The sequence below is a fragment of the Episyrphus balteatus genome, chromosome 2, assembly GCF_945859705.1.
Source record: "Episyrphus balteatus chromosome 2, idEpiBalt1.1, whole genome shotgun sequence".
Lineage (NCBI taxonomy): Eukaryota > Metazoa > Arthropoda > Insecta > Diptera > Syrphidae > Episyrphus > Episyrphus balteatus.
The window spans coordinates 130,426,335-130,442,028 of NC_079135.1; the positions used below are offsets into that span (position 1 = coordinate 130,426,335).

The following is a 15,694-nucleotide window of genomic DNA, read 5'->3' on the forward strand; positions in this document are numbered from 1 at the left end:
TTTTCTGCATAAGGTTCAAACATAAAATAAACTAGCGATCCCTGAGGTGGCGACGCAAAACAGAAAATTCTACTCCATGAGAGTACTATAAGAATATATATACAATGCAAATCAAACGCTCATTTTTAGTTCTGAAAACTAGGTAGCGCTAAAGTCACATCTTCGTTTTCGATCTCCGCAAACCGCAATTATTTAATCAAACAGTACTCCATTTGACACTTTTCTTTTTTGACTTTTGTGATGTTTCGCTTTTGTTGGCTTTGCTTTTGTAATTTTTGTAAAATGGCATGTTGTTGATGAAAAAATTTATTCCTAAATTCTTGTTAAAATTCTCTCTACCAACAATTGAAACAATTAAATTCATTAAAAATGACTGAAGTTCGTTGCAATAACTGTAATGTAAGTTGATTGTATAGAGTCGCGATACCAGCAACAAAAGAATTTACTTATTTTTTTTGTTATTGATCAATTTGAATGTTTTTTCCAAATTATTACTTCATAGGAACTAAATGATATAAATGCTATAAAATGTGAAACTTGCAAAGCTAGCCTTTACAACCCTGAACCTCATTACTCCGACGACGAAGAAGATGAATGCGAAAAAGATTTTCGTTTCATCGAAGAAGCTGAGTATACTGGCGAAGTATACAAATTAGAAAATCTTGATGAATTGGATCACAATTTCCATCATCATGGACAAGAAATCAAATCTGAAAGTGGATTTGATACAAATATTTGTTGTCAAGTAAGTTCAAATTATAATTTTCTTTTTAAAAAGAGATAAATTTATGTTCAAATTAGATTCCTAATACTTTTGTGGAAAGCATTGTAAAGTTGGAACATGGCGAGGGTGATAGCGAGAATGTTACATTTGAAATTCATACAGTTGAATCGAATTCAACTGATGTCATTGGTAATGAGACAGAATTTGAAAACAAAAAGAATTTAGATCTCAATGATAATGCTAGAGCGAAGAGTAAAGTAAGTTGAATTATTTAAATACTATGAGACAAGGATTCACCCATTTTTTTTTTTCTAGATTCCTAAAATAAATATTAACAAAAAGATCAAACGTATTGCTTCAGAAGGAAGTGATTTACCGACATCAGGGGTACAATACCCGTGCACACATTGTCCAAAAAGGTAAGAAAGAACATGCACTTGTTGAATTTTACAATATCTTGCGTTGAAAATGGTCATTATGGTATCTTTATCTTGATACTAATGTTGACCATTAGCAGATTCAATTTTCAAGAACTAGACTTTTTTCTCATTTTCTATCAATCGCACAGTGAGGAAAAACGACGTCGTATTTAATCAGCCAGTTCAACTAGAAAGCTTACTCATATAGGCTCTTGAGGCTCTTACTAAGTGATTTCAAATCATATATTTGCCACGCCGACCTTATAGCTTACCGTTTCGGAATTGATGAACAATTTTACTAAAATATTGAGTTTGAAGATTATTGAAAGGTTAAAAATACGTAATAATAATGGCGCAAAATTTTAAACAATTTAGTAAAATGCTAAAGCAATTTTAGTTATTTACTTACCTAAAATCAGTCTATTTTTAACTTAGTAAATTACTAAAAGGGCAAAAATCTTTAATTAAGTAAACACTTGGTCAAATAACTCATCACATAAAAGGACTTTAGCATTTTACTATCTAAAATTTCGCGCTAATATTTTTGCGCTTCAATAACTATGCTCTCTTATGTACCTACTTTCAATAGAAGTAGAAAAAATAAGTTGCGATTGTCGACTATCAATCGATAGTTGCTAAATGAAAAGCTCATTTCCAAAACCAGCTATCGACATGAAGGTAGTTCTGAGTAAAATGCCATTTTATAAAAGATATAGGCCCAGTTTTGGAAATACATATGTTTCTGTCCTGTTTATATATTTTTGATTTTCCCATTTTTTCCCGATAGCTGGTTTTGAAAATCACCGCCTCAAATATTGAAAGTCAGTATTTTAAAACCTTATTTGTTTCTAAATCAGTCAACTTTTCAATAATATTTTTCAATTCTAGATGGTTAAAATTAATAGGAATGATCAAAACTTTAAATAATTGAGCTATAGACACTGAATTTCAGTATTTATCAATCAACAATTGATAGTTTATAGTTATGGGAGTGGGGGTATAACGAAAAGGTATCTAAGTACGCAGTTTTATAGCTGAATGCGTGATATCGAATTCAAAAGTCTGGCAGCCTTAATTCGCGGCTTTATATAGGTTTTGTAGGGTTCAACCCGCGAGTTTTCCAATTGATATGAGTAGGCTCAATTTACTCTCTTTTAAATTCTAAATATAACACCCAATTCTCTGTCACTAAACAGCTTATATGTTACTTTTAAAAGCTCTAAATGGTTCGAGTGGAGGAAGATTCTAAAGATTCATGTGGTATTACAGTGGGCCATTTTTGGCCTAAATGTGGGAACATAATAGTCGCACATAATTCGATTTGACCAAAATTTTTGTATGTCTTAAAACGATATAAACCATAATATAATATAGTCTTAGTCTTAAAATAAGCATGTACAGTAGAACCCGGTTAACTTATCCGTCCAACAGATAAACGCAGATATATTACATGTTATTCCTTCGAAATTGTAATTTTTTTATTGAAAAATTAGCATAACTGACAAACCTGCCTAAAAGAAATAAACTCGAAACATTTTTTTACGTTTCACTTAAGCGCCTTTGAATGTAAACAAAAAAAACGTTTAACTTTGAACTACTGCAAATGAGAAATAAGCGGGTTTTAGCGGTTGATTTTTTTGGAGAATAATGCTAAATATACATATGTTACATTGAGTAAATAAAAAAATCATGACCGGGACGATTCCGAAAATGTGAAAACAATTGTTTTTAAAATAAAAAAACATGATTTTTTTAATTTGAAAAATGTGCTTTTTATAAATGGCCAACAAATAAGACAGAAGTTAAAAATAAAATAAGATTTCATATGTATGTTTTTATGTGACCAATTTTTTAACGAATATTTGTAGATTTATATTTGGTAATAGAGGCTAAACTATTAAAGTAAAGTATTTCGAAGTTTTGCTTTTATTTAGAACGTGTTTGACATCACTTTCATGTCGTCGTTTTCATAATTTACCGTGGATACTTGTTAATGAAAGTTTGGAAACAGAAATGATACAGTAAATGAAATTAAATGAAATTTTTCAAATATTTTCACTTTTTATTTTAAATTAATGCAAAAAAAGATCACCATCAACACCTTGCAAATGCAAAATCGAAGACAACAATAAAAGAAAACAACAACGTGCAGAAAGGGAACGTGAACGACGCCGAAGAATACGAGAAAATCCAGAAAAATGGCAAATACAAAAAGAAAAAGAAAAACAAAGATATTCGAAGAAAAAAGAAAAGAAAATTATTAAATTAATAAAAGACATGAATGCACAAGAAAAACAACAACAACGAGAAAAATGGAAAGAACATGCAAAGAATAGTCGTAAAAATAAAGCATTGCAATTGCAACAATTATATCAACAAGCTGAAAATGAAATTAATTAAACTAGTAATAACCGACTTAACAAACCTCTTGTCATCAAAATTGAGGTCCCTGAAGTATCGAATTCTGAAATGGCTCCCAATAACGAAAAAAGAAAAGTTCGATCGGGAAAATCACGTGAGCGTCGTAGAAGGCTTCGAGACGATTCTGAAAGAAACAGGAAGGAAAAACAAGTAATTAAACTAATAAATGATATGACCTCAGAGGAACAACAGGACAAAAGAAAGAAAAGGAAAGAACATGCAACAAACAGTCGTCAAAACAAAGCAATCCTTAAAAAACAATATCAAGAATATCCAGAAACTGAAGTTCGATTACCCGAAATTAACTGCCCACCTGAAGCCTCCCTTGCCATTAAAAATGAGGTTCTGCTAATTTCAGAAGTGGAGCCTAACCCCGTTTCTCTAAATGCTACCGACAACGAACCTAAACAAATACAATCGGCAGAGGCACGTGAACGTCGTCGGAGAATTCGGAAAGATCCTGAACAAAGGAGACAACGATTGGCAAAAGAACGCGAACGTCGTCGAAAAATACGAGAAGATCCTGAAAAATGCAAAATACAAAAAGAAAAAGATAGACAAAGATATTTTAGGAAAAAAGAAAAACAAATTATTAAATTAATAAAAGATATGACACCACAGGAAAAATGCAAAAAAAGAGCGAAATGGAAACTATGTACAAAAAATAGCCGTGAAAATAAGGCATTTCTTAAAAAACAACAACAATGTAAACAAGTTGAAACCCAAGTTGTTGAATCTAGTACCTCGATGGAATCAGTTCCTCAGATGAAGGATCTACACATTTCAGAGGTAAAACCAATTGATGAAAAAGACTTGGAAACTAACCTAAATATTAAAACGGAAGTTATTTAAGTTTAATGGCTGTTATCATGCTCTACCTTGCGACCAATCCTATCCATCGAATTGGAATAATAATTCAAAAGGAAAAGACAGTATTAACTATGGTCTAGCGACTTGGAATTCCTTTGATTTTGGAACAGTGAAAATACGGCAACGTTCATTAATGCCTCTTTTGGATTTCAATTCCAACGTTTTATTTCTTTAGGATGCAATATTTTTCTTTATACACAATTTGCATAACGAACTTGATAACACAATTCTTTCACTCGGTAATTCTATGAGCACAAACATTTTGGAGATTTTATTCAGGCAGTGAAACGAACTCGCCATCGTAAGTTACAAATTTTTTAATATTTTTTTTTGTTTGTGCATCAGGGATTTAATGTATTTTTGTTTTTGTACATAGGTATGGCTTCGTTCCTTACAACTCTTCAAGGTCTGATAAAGGTGATCAAACGGTATTAGCAACATTGCTGAAATTAAAATCTAAAATCTACCCCAAGCAGAAACTGATAAATTCAAATATTTTTTTGGGCGTCAATAATAATACATGGAAAGCTTGTTCTTTCAATTTTCTGCAATAAATTAATGTGTTATTTTGAAAAACTCAGGATAAAAATTCTAATTTTATTAGTATAAAATACTGTATTTAGGTTAGGAAAAAAAATATTAGATCACATAATTTATTACCGTACATAAAATTGTAAAATGCTTTTTTTTACTAACAATACAAGACAAGACTTAGTGTGTTTATTTTAAATAATTTTTAATAAATGTTTATTTACACAAAAAAAAAATACTTTAAACGCATTTTATTTTGTTACACTTCACATTTCGCACAGTCTTAATTCTAGGACTCGATAAAATTCAAATGGCATATTCGTTGGAATTACATACCAATAGGAATCCGAAGAATGGATACCTATACTATTTTTATATAAAAGGTTTCTCATCTCTCAAAAATGTATGTAGGTTTTGCGACGTTCGACATTTTTTTTTTTAATCTTACCTTATCTCAAATTTATCTAAATCATTCTTACTAAGGGAATTTTTTCCTCCAAATGGAAAGACGCCAAAATAATTTCCATCGTTAAAAATAGTGCTAACACAGAGTTTCATCCAATCCTTTCATTCCTGGAAAAAAATAAAAGTAAAAACAACTTGTTGACTTTCCCGTACAAAACGGTCTTCTAACATCAAAACAATCTGATTTTTGCCCAGGTCATTACAGGCCGAGAAAATCATTATATGCTTAGGTTTCCTATTTAATTCTCCTTGACTATTCCAAGGCAATTGCAACCATAAATCACTACATCCTATGTCAAATACTATTGAAAATTCGCAATTTATCTCCGAATGCAGCATTACAGCATTTTTATTGGTGGACATTTTTGGCAGCAATAGCCTTACTCACAATTTACTTTGGAGTTTGGCCACTATCGTCAAAAAAATGCATCATAATGCAAAGCCAAAGCAACCTTATTTATATGCTGAATCTAACAAAATTAAAACAAAAAAAAAAATAACAAAAATACAAAAGAGCGAATCGATGTATTTCGGGTGAAAGGGTGTTTTTTTTTTTCAAGGGATAAAGAACGTTGTGCAACAAGTATTAAAACACACTGTTAAAATAATGGCAGATTTAAAAAACCTGATTAAAATATTACGATGGTCATCGGCATCCAGAGTAAAAAATATCCAGAAGTAGGTAATCCTCATTAAGCATATTATGGGTGAAAGGATAATAGCTATAAGTATCATGGAAAGTGGACTATGGACTTAGTCTAAAAACAACCAAAGTGCTTAGTTAAGTGTTAATTGATGCCATCGACTAATTAACGGCGAAAATAGGGTCCAGGATAACTAACTTGGGCAGTTTATCTCCTTGGTAGCATTAGGGTGTTGTACTGAATGTCCTCTGCTAAAAGTTTTTGTAGGGAGGTTTGAAACTCAATAAACATTTCAACCTCCTCAATTAATTGCCAGCAAAATAATTCTATGCTTTAACAGTCTAACTAGCACAGTGCATTAAATGAAATTATTATCAATAACTTTTGAAAAATCATTCTTATAAAATATATAAAAATTTCAATTGTTCTTTAAAGCTTTAAAAGAAAGGCATCTCTAAAGGCGCACATAAACCGAATACACAATCCAGAAGAATGCGGAAATGGCTGCTGTGCTGGCCATGTTTCTAAAATTGAATCCAATACAAATGTTCACGAAGACGCTACTACAACTGCTTTTTCCGAATCCTATGAATCTGAATATCAATGCTCCGATGACGAAACTGAAAAACCCTCAATTCTTGTAAAACAATTCAACTCTACACCATGCAAAAGAAAACGAAAGCTAAAACAGGAATCCGATTTAGAAAACAATAACTCTCATAAAAAACTACACAAAATCTACAAAACCGAATTAAATCCATGTTCGAATTCCAAACAAAATGCAACCAATGAAATTGTCTACAAATGTGCCGCATGTGAAAAAATTACACAAAACTATCAAGAGCATTTGAAGCACATAGTCATTCATGAGAAAGTCGATGATAGTCTCACAGTGACGACTTCTTTAGAACAACTCAAGAAAACACCAAGTGGCTTTTTGGAATGCAAAGAATGCGGAGCAGTATTCATGAGTGAGCGGGAATACAATATTCATCTAAGATCCCATCAAGGAGTTCATCAGTGTGATATTTGCAAGACGATACTATTGACTCCGTCAAGTCTCAGGAAGCACAAACTACGAATGCATCGGCAAATGTCTAGCAGAAAAACAACATTATTTGAATGTAATATTTGCAATGAGAAGTGAGTGTTTTAAAATTGAGTTTCTTATTTTGTGTGTGTGTTTGATGGAATTTTTGCTCTTACAGATATGAATCTCAGCTACTTATGTTGCAGCATAGAAAACAACACACTGAGGTGATGAAGAAAATCGAAGAGATGACCATTATCGATCGGAGTGGAGAAAAAGTTGCCTACGTTTGTAAAATCTGCGCAAAAACATCAAATAACAAATTCCGACATGAGGAACATTTGAGAATTCACACAAAAGAAAAACCTTACAAATGTGAAAAGTGTGGAATTGGAATTGCAACATCGAATGCAATGGCCCATCATATGCGAACTCATGAAAATATTACATTTGAATGCAATGTTTGCGATGCTAGTTATCGACATAAAAAGAGTTTGAAAAAACACTTGAAATTGCATACTGGTGAGAAGCCTTTTGGGTGTCGTCATTGTGATAAAAGGTTTGCCTTTAACTATACTCGGGCCGATCATGAACGCAATATTCACATAGATGGTGGTACATCGCGCATACAGAATCGAAAACGAAAGGCAAGCTCTATTAAGAAATCAAGTACAAGTGAAAATGAGAATAAAGATGCATCACAAGACGAAGCAGTAGCGGCGGGAGTTGTTGAAAAAGAGGTACCACAACAAAGTTCGACACATTTAGAAAAAGTGATCGGAAATGAAGCGTCCGAGAGTTTGGTAAATTTGGAAAAAGTGATTGGAATTGAGGTGCCGCCAGATAGTTCGACACATGAAGAGGAAGTTGATATAATATAATTTATCAACACAAGCAATAAAGTATTTAACTGTTATCCTTATCTATTGAATTACATATATGAATTGTATATTTTTTAAATAATAATTTTGTTTTCCAAAGGAAAATCAAAAACGGTGTTTGTTTTTCTGTCAAGATTTCAGAAATACGTTTAAAAAGTGAAGTTATATCGATGAGAGAGTTAGCTATATCACATTCGACTAGACACATTTCTGGAACTTTTGTATTGGCTTAAAAATGGGGTAGTTCCTCGATTTCGTTTTTATAATAACCTCTTAAGAAGTCCTACGATTTTATCAGCAAATATAGAGAACTAATGACTACATGGTCAAAAAGCCATCAGAGACGCCACCTCTAAAGTGCTGGGTTCCACAAGGCCCCAACAATGAAACTTCTGGTTTGATGATGAATGCCGACAAGCACATGCATCTAAAACGAAAGTATACAAAGCTGCGCTGTAGAGAAGGATCAGAGAACAGAGCTAAAAATAACTGAGAAACATCGGTTTCTCAGGAGAAAAAAAGACAACACCAGAAAAGACCGAATTCTTCCAATTATAAGTGGAAAGTGGAAAAAACAAGTAACTACTTTACTTAAATTTAGCTATTTTTAATTCTAACCTAAAAGCTCTATAATAAAATCCACGGCCTCAAAGTAAGGGGGAATTCCGTAGGGGGATAGAGTGACCCAAAAATGAGATCACTCGGTGGTACTTCGTAGAGAGCCCAACCAACCTCCAAGTGAGGGCAAATTTCCTAATGCACGCCTCCTAGCGAGGGTAAAAAATAGAGCGGTAGCCTTTTGTAACCCAAGTAACCTTAGAATGCGACTAAAATTGTCAGACAATCGAATCTGGAAACAGTACGCATACCTATAAAATTTCAAACTCAAATCCACTCCCAAATAAAATGCACGACTGGGGTTAGTTTTAATTAGTTATTATAATTAATTAAACACCGTTTTAAATGCCATTTGATTTCTTGTATATAAGAGAGTTTTTAGAAAAAAAAAAAATTTCGAAAGTCGTTAGAGCTGTTTAAAAAAAAAATAGTTTCTTATATATAAAAATTTTCCAACATTTTTCAAAAAAAAATAAGTAGGTATTCCATTTTTAAGAAAATATTATTTAACACATAAAAACGAAGTTTCAATAAAATTCATCAATCCGTTTTCAAAAAATTGATTTTTCAAAAAAAAAAAAAATTAAAATATTTTTTAAAAACCCAAAAATTTGTTTTTTGAAAATTTAATAAAAATTTTTGTATAACGTTTATTTTAAAGTTTCTGTTTAAAAAAATTGGTTGAAATCTGCTTTGTAGTTTATTAGAAATTCATAAACCAAAAAACCGTTTTATGGCAGGTACCATTAATAACTGTACAAAAACTATTTTTTTTATTTCAAAAGAATTTCTTATGTGTAACAGTAAATAGAAAAATTTTAATCAAAATCGTTAAAGCGGTTTTTGAAATAAATTGATTTTTCTATTTTCGTTATATGACAGGTACCGTTAGTTTTAGTCCTAAAAACAAATTTCTATTTGTCCTTTAGGGAATCACCCAAAACTATTTACTACCAAGTTTGAAGCAAATCGCTCCAGTAGTTTAGGCCTTAGCTCGAATCACAGACAGACGGACAAACAGACAGAATTGCCGAACCCACTTTTTCGGCGTTCTTCATCATCGTAATGTCATGTAAAATTGTTATCTCAAGTTCGATTTTTTTACGAATCCTTAACTTGCCCTATAGAATAGTACCAATATTGCAATTAAAAATGCTGTTTGCATTGGATCTTTATACATTTTCCACTGAATGTTATAACATTTAAAGATACCGAGCAAAGCTCGATCACCCAGGTACTTAAAATAATTTTTAAAATAAATTATTAACAATTTCTTTTGCAGAACCGCTTGCAATCACACCATGACAGACCAACCTGAACCCGAACCCATGGATCTAACGGATCTACCATCCGCATCCACGTCTGCAACGCCATTCCCTAAGCAACCAACAATCACTGCTAAAAAATCGAAGGCTCAGAGACAACGTGAATACAGACAGCGTTTAAAAGCTACCAGAACATCTGAACAGGCAATAGCTGCAAGGAAATCGGATGCCGATAGACATCGAAACAACTACAAACTACACAAAGCTGCCAAATCGACTCTTGTCAATAGTTTATTAGAATCAATTAATGCATCTTCTTTTCAAACTTTAGCAGGAGAACAAACACAAATCACTGTTCCACGAGATGTTTCTGATCAAATTGAAAACCAATCTACTACTGCCTGGAATACCAAATGGGCATCGGCGATCTTGAGATTCAAAACAACTTTTCTCGACAACGATTTTGGTTATGCTTGTTCGGTTTGCGACAGACTTTGGTTTAAGAATGACCTTAAACCCATCACTTCGGAACAGTTGGTGGTGATCTCGGAATGGTCCATCAAAGAAAATCAACAACAACTGTGCCTAGAAGAATATAAAATTGTTTGCAACACTTGCAAACGTTCACTCAACAAAAAGTCCATACCGCCCTTGGCAAAATTAAATGGATTTTCATATCCAGATCAACCACAAGGCCTACCACCATTGGATCCCATTAGTGAACGATTAATAGCGCCACGTCTGCCATTTATGCAAGTTCGTCGTTTGCGCCATGATTCCTTTTATGGAATTGTAGGCCAAGTAATCAACGTACCATCAGTAGTCCAAGAGATGGTAAAATTTTTGCCGCGTCAATTATATGAGGATGACGTCATTAATGTTAACATCCAGCAAAAACTTGCTTACAAATCCGTCGACATCAGCGGATACATGTCTCAAAGTACAATCAATGCTTGGCTAACTTTACTGCAAAAGTCTCCATTATATCGTTTGTACGATATCAATGTGGATTTGTCGAGATTGCATTCTACTATACCGTTTCTCGGCAACAACCGTATAGAAAATATCTCCTCTGAATCTGAGATTCTTACATCAAAACAACATACCATGATCTGGAACGAAGAATGTCTTAAAGCAACACCTTCAAACACCCTCTCTGAGCGTCATGCCGAAGAGTTGTCCTTTCCGTCGATATACTTCGGAGAGCCACGTCAATTCAACAAGGCAGTTTCAGTAACATCTTACATGATAGCGAATAGTGAGATACGACGTCGTGACAGACGCGGAGCAACGCCTCAAAAAATCTTGTATGTTGCAATGAAAATATTGCGATTGCGCATGATGGCTTCAGTCACAGAGAATGTTAGTCGACCTATGTTTGAAAACACTGAATTTCCGAAAAACTTTGTTATACAAAACCTCGCATTTATGAAAACAGTACCAAATTCCGTCCAATATTGGGCCTCTCTCAAACGAGATCTCTTTGCATTAATTCGTCAACTTGGTAAACCAACCGTTATCCTAACTATAAATGCCAACGAAATACATTGGATGAAATTGCTAACTATACTTCTTAAACTTAGCAAAAAATACCCAGGAAAAACAGCAGAAGATCTAGACACTTCTGAACGATGTACTTTAGTGAACGACGATCCTGTTACGTGCTGCATATACTTTCATAAGCTCGTTGATTGTATATTAAAAATGCTGAAATCCAAACAGACTTACAATCCGTTTGGGAAGTATTTCATTAAAGATTACTTCCTTCGTTTTGAGTTCCAGGATCGTGGAAGCCCCCAAGCACATATTTTATTGTGGTTGAATGACGATCCACGTGAGATCGTGTCGGAAAATATGCAAAGAACTATCGATCTCGTGGAACATATAAGTTCGGTTGCTCGAGATGATGTACCAAACAATTTTATCTATGCCAATCAGATACACGAACATACTTTTACTTGCAAAAAACGAGGCGAGGAGACAACTTGCAGATTCCCATACTGGCCTATGCCCAAGACCTGTGTACTGATTCCGATACCTCAATCTGATGGAGGCCTGAGACAAACGCTACAGCAAAAGACCAAGGAGCTACGTACTTCTCTCAGTGAAGGTCGATACACATGCATGGAAGAGTTTCTTAATGCTAATGGTTTGAGTTACGATTTATACATCGACATTGTGCGTTCAACTTTGCACAGATCAACTCTGATGTTTAGAAGAAACTTTGACGAACTTATGACAAATACGTTTAATCCGTACCTTGCCGGCGAAGTCAACTCCAACATCGATATTCAGTTCATCTTAGATGATAACAACTGCGCAGAGTATATTGTAGAGTATGTAAATAAATCAGCCCGTGGAATGAGTAACCTACGTCGTGATCTTACCACAATGATGCTATCCCATCCCGATCAATTGAAAACGTTAAGTATGAAACTACTAAACGGAATTGAGATGTCAGCACAAGAAGCAGCTTGTTATCTACTACGACAACCATTAAGTGAGACAAGTCGTCAAATTGTGTACATCCCGACAGTTTGGCCAACAGAAAGACAACCCTGTCGCAAGCGTCGTCATCAAATGGACCGGGAAAGCATCGATGGAGACAGTTCTGATGTTTGGACTAAAAACATAATACAGCGATATGAAGAACGACCTGTATCTTTAGAACAAGTCTATTTGGCTGAGTTTGCTTCGTGGTATGCTAATGCTAATGATTTCGTTGACGAAGAAGACCATGAGGAGCAAATGGATGAGGATGAAGATTTTGTACCTGAAGCGAGAGCTTCAAAAGTTTCAAAAGAATATCGTAGACGACCGCTGGGACGAGTTTTACGATACAAACGCTACGAAATTGATGATATTGTCAATTATAAACGAGAAATGGTTCTACTTTATGTACAGTTTCGCAACGAAATGTCGGAGATTGTTGATCAAAATAAATTTTTGCAATTATTTGACGATAACAAGGATATGATTATGGAACGCCATAACCTATTCCAGATAAATTTAAGTATTGAATATTTCACGAAGGAACTTGAAGCAATGCAGATTTTGCAAAACCATGATAATAGCAATTTGTTGGAAGAAGAATCAAGAGCAGCGTTTGAATAATTATTGTTAGGAGAAGATGTTTTCGAAAAGGTCGTCGATGATGATGTTAATCAAATCGTCCAACGACAAGTATTTTCGATTGTGAGAATATGCAGCATTATGATGACAAAACAGCAGTATTGCGAGCTTATAAGAACCGCACCATGATCACGAAGATCATCCTCGAGTTCATAAAAACGAATAAATTGAAGTTCTATTTTGCAGTATTGCTTCAGGTTTGGTTTTATGACTCGAGGCATTCTTGAGTTAATAAATCGATTACATGGTTACGGAGATGACGTTTTTGAAGCACTACAAATATTCTTTTCGAGCTGTGGAACCTAAAGAGTGCCAACACAGGTAATGCCACTGTATCTCTTGGTTGCACTACTGTGCATTCAATGTTTTGTTTTATAGCACTTCGGTAGTAAAAGAAAAACAACGTTTTGTTTAAGATAAGTTTAGTAATAGTAATTTTATTCAATGTAATTTTTGTCTAAAACGGCGAACCCCACAGGCGGATCACTAGTGTGAAGCAGTTACGTGGGATAGTTATGATCCCCTCGACATCGAGATCATAACAGCGCCGAGAAAAAGGAAGAAGAAGAAGAAGTAATTTTTGTCTAAAAAAAAAAACTATTCTAAAAGGTCTATAAATTAAAATACATATTGGAGTGTTTTTCTACACAGTACTTAATTTATAACACTGATATTATTATGCTTAAGATATATAGTATGTATCAACAACCGTAGGGCAGGATTGGAGAACCATTGGTAAAATGGAATTCAATGTGTTACAAATCGACTTAACAAAATTAGTATATAAAAAAAGTACGTATACACCTTGGTAGTTTTTTTTTTATTTAAATTTTCAAAATCCTTAAATGCCAAGACAAATAAAAGAAATAATAAACACGTTAAAATTATGAGGCACGATGTAATGCGAAGAGAAATTCTTGGTTTGGATATCTCAGGTGTGATTTCGTTCAATTGTTTTCGATCAGCTTATTGAATTCGCGAAAACTTGGCATAACACCAAGTTTTCTAAGTCGGTCATTTCCTTTTGGACCATTGGACCACCAACCTCAGAAGATTTCTCCTCAAAAAGGGAATTTTTTTTAGGAGTCATTAGATCTCAAATTTGAGTTAGTTTCTTTTAACGCTTGATGTACTTTTTATATTTGCTATAAACTATTTTTAACCTTTTCCCCGTAATCCAACTATCATTTTTCCTATACAAGGGTATAAAAAAAGTGATGTTTAAAGAATTGGGTTATCTTGAGCAAACCTAAAGGGAGCGAGCAATATACACGTTGTCCCACAGTCACCGCCCCAAATGAAAACCATGCATTCCTGAGGTCATTTAAGTCGAAAAACTTAAGAGGTACATAATTTTAGTCCCGTTTTCGAGTTATGACGGTTTTATGATATTTGCTCTCTTTTCCATTCACTTGCTTTATTTTTGCAATTTTTTGCAACTAATCAAACATTTATTACAGTTTAAGTTTGTTCCAAAACTCTGTTTTTCTCTTCAATTTTGCATTTAACCCAATTTTATTCGTTTTTACTTGCGATATAGGTACTATATATCAAGTTATGCATTCGTACAAAAAAAAAAAGTTGAGATAACATTTTTCCATGACATTACGATGGTAGACAATGCCAATAGGTCCCGGAAGTCCGTCTGTCTGTCTGTCTGTCTGTCAGTCTGTCAGTCTGTCAGTCTGTCAGTCTGTCAGTCTGTCAGTCTGTCAGTCTGTCAGTCTGTCAGTCTGTCAGTCTGTCAGTCTGTCTGTCTGACTGTATAAGGAGCTACAGCCTAAACGGATGGACCGATTAATGTCAAACTTGGTATGTAGCGTTATTTGGCGACTCTCCAGAGGGGTTTTTGGAATTAATTTTTTTGGACCAAAAATAACGGTACTTGTCATATACCGATTTTATAAAAATTGAAATATCTCGAAAACGGCTCTAACGATTTTGTTTAAAAAATTCAAATGTTAGTTTTAAGCTAAAGTCTATCTTTCAATAGAAAAAATTTTTTTTGAAAATCATTATTAACGGTACCTGCCATAGAACCGTTTTTTTCAAATCCGATTATCTCCGAAACTGCTTATTCGATTTCAACGAAACTTTTTGTGAAGAAGCATTTATATAATTTAAATATAAGCCAAAAATAAAATTTTGAAAAAAATAATTTTTGGATTTTTAAAAAATCAAATTTTCGAAAACGGGACATTGAACTTTTTTGAAATTTTGTTTTTAGATGTTGATTAGTGATTTCTACCAAATGGCATACTAATTTTATTTTAAAACTTTTTTTCCAAAAAAATATTTATAAAAAATTAGTTTTTTAAAAAACGGCTCTAACGATTTTGAAAATTTTTTTTTCTAAAAATGCATGTTAATATATCAATCAAAACTGCATACTTGTTTTGGAGGGCAATTTGATTTCAGATTTTATTTTATTTTTTTTTTTCAAAAACGAATTTTGTTTTTTTTTCCAAATTTCTATATAAAAAGTCTTAAAAATTTAAGCAACTTTAACTCTAAGAGCAAGTTCGTGCGACCAAGTCGTGCATTTTATTTTAAGTTGTTTTTTTCACTTTCATATCATTTTATTCAAAAAAAAAAAACATGTATCTAATGACTCCTAAAAAATGAGTATTAACTTTTTTGGCTTATTATTAAAGCCCAGTTTATTTTCTTTAAATGCCAGAATCTCAAAAAAAC

The 15,694-nt window shown here is 33.3% G+C and overlaps 2 protein-coding genes across 3 annotated transcripts; both read left to right on the forward strand.

Moving 5' to 3' along the window:
* The first annotated feature begins 223 nt into the window (after positions 1 to 223).
* Positions 224 to 13,463, forward strand: LOC129909224 (zinc finger protein 808-like). Of its 2 annotated transcripts, XM_055986266.1 has the most exons (6): positions 242 to 399; positions 503 to 745; positions 802 to 981; positions 1,040 to 1,143; positions 6,510 to 7,217; positions 7,283 to 8,539. In XM_055986266.1, the coding sequence occupies exons 1-6, from the start codon at positions 370 to 372 to the stop codon at positions 7,983 to 7,985; spliced, it is 1,968 nt and encodes a 655-aa protein (XP_055842241.1). In that variant the 5' UTR covers positions 242 to 369; the 3' UTR covers positions 7,986 to 8,539. The 2 variants fall into 2 exon arrangements, with proteins under 2 accessions (XP_055842240.1, XP_055842241.1); XM_055986265.1 differs by lacking the exons at positions 6,510 to 7,217; positions 7,283 to 8,539 and adding an exon at positions 9,886 to 13,463 and having other exon boundaries at positions 224 to 399.
* LOC129909235 (uncharacterized) lies at positions 3,544 to 5,147 on the forward strand. The gene is made up of 2 exons (XM_055986285.1): positions 3,544 to 4,735; positions 4,811 to 5,147. The coding sequence occupies exon 1, from the start codon at positions 3,613 to 3,615 to the stop codon at positions 4,414 to 4,416; it is 804 nt and encodes a 267-aa protein (XP_055842260.1). The 5' UTR covers positions 3,544 to 3,612; the 3' UTR covers positions 4,417 to 4,735; positions 4,811 to 5,147.
* Positions 13,464 to 15,694: the final 2,231 nt, after the last annotated feature.

Excerpts from the sequence above, each read along its gene's own strand:
- LOC129909224 (XM_055986265.1), top strand. The coding sequence starts at position 370 with ATGACTGAAGTTCGTTGCAATAACTGTAAT. Across the intron at positions 746-801 it reads ATACAAATATTTGTTGTCAA|ATTCCTAATACTTTTGTGGA; the intron begins GTAAGTTCAAAT and ends TGTTCAAATTAG. Across the intron at positions 982-1,039 it reads ATGCTAGAGCGAAGAGTAAA|ATTCCTAAAATAAATATTAA; the intron begins GTAAGTTGAATT and ends TTTTTTTTCTAG.
- LOC129909235 (XM_055986285.1), top strand. The coding sequence starts at position 3,613 with ATGGCTCCCAATAACGAAAAAAGAAAAGTTCGATCGGGAAAATCACGT.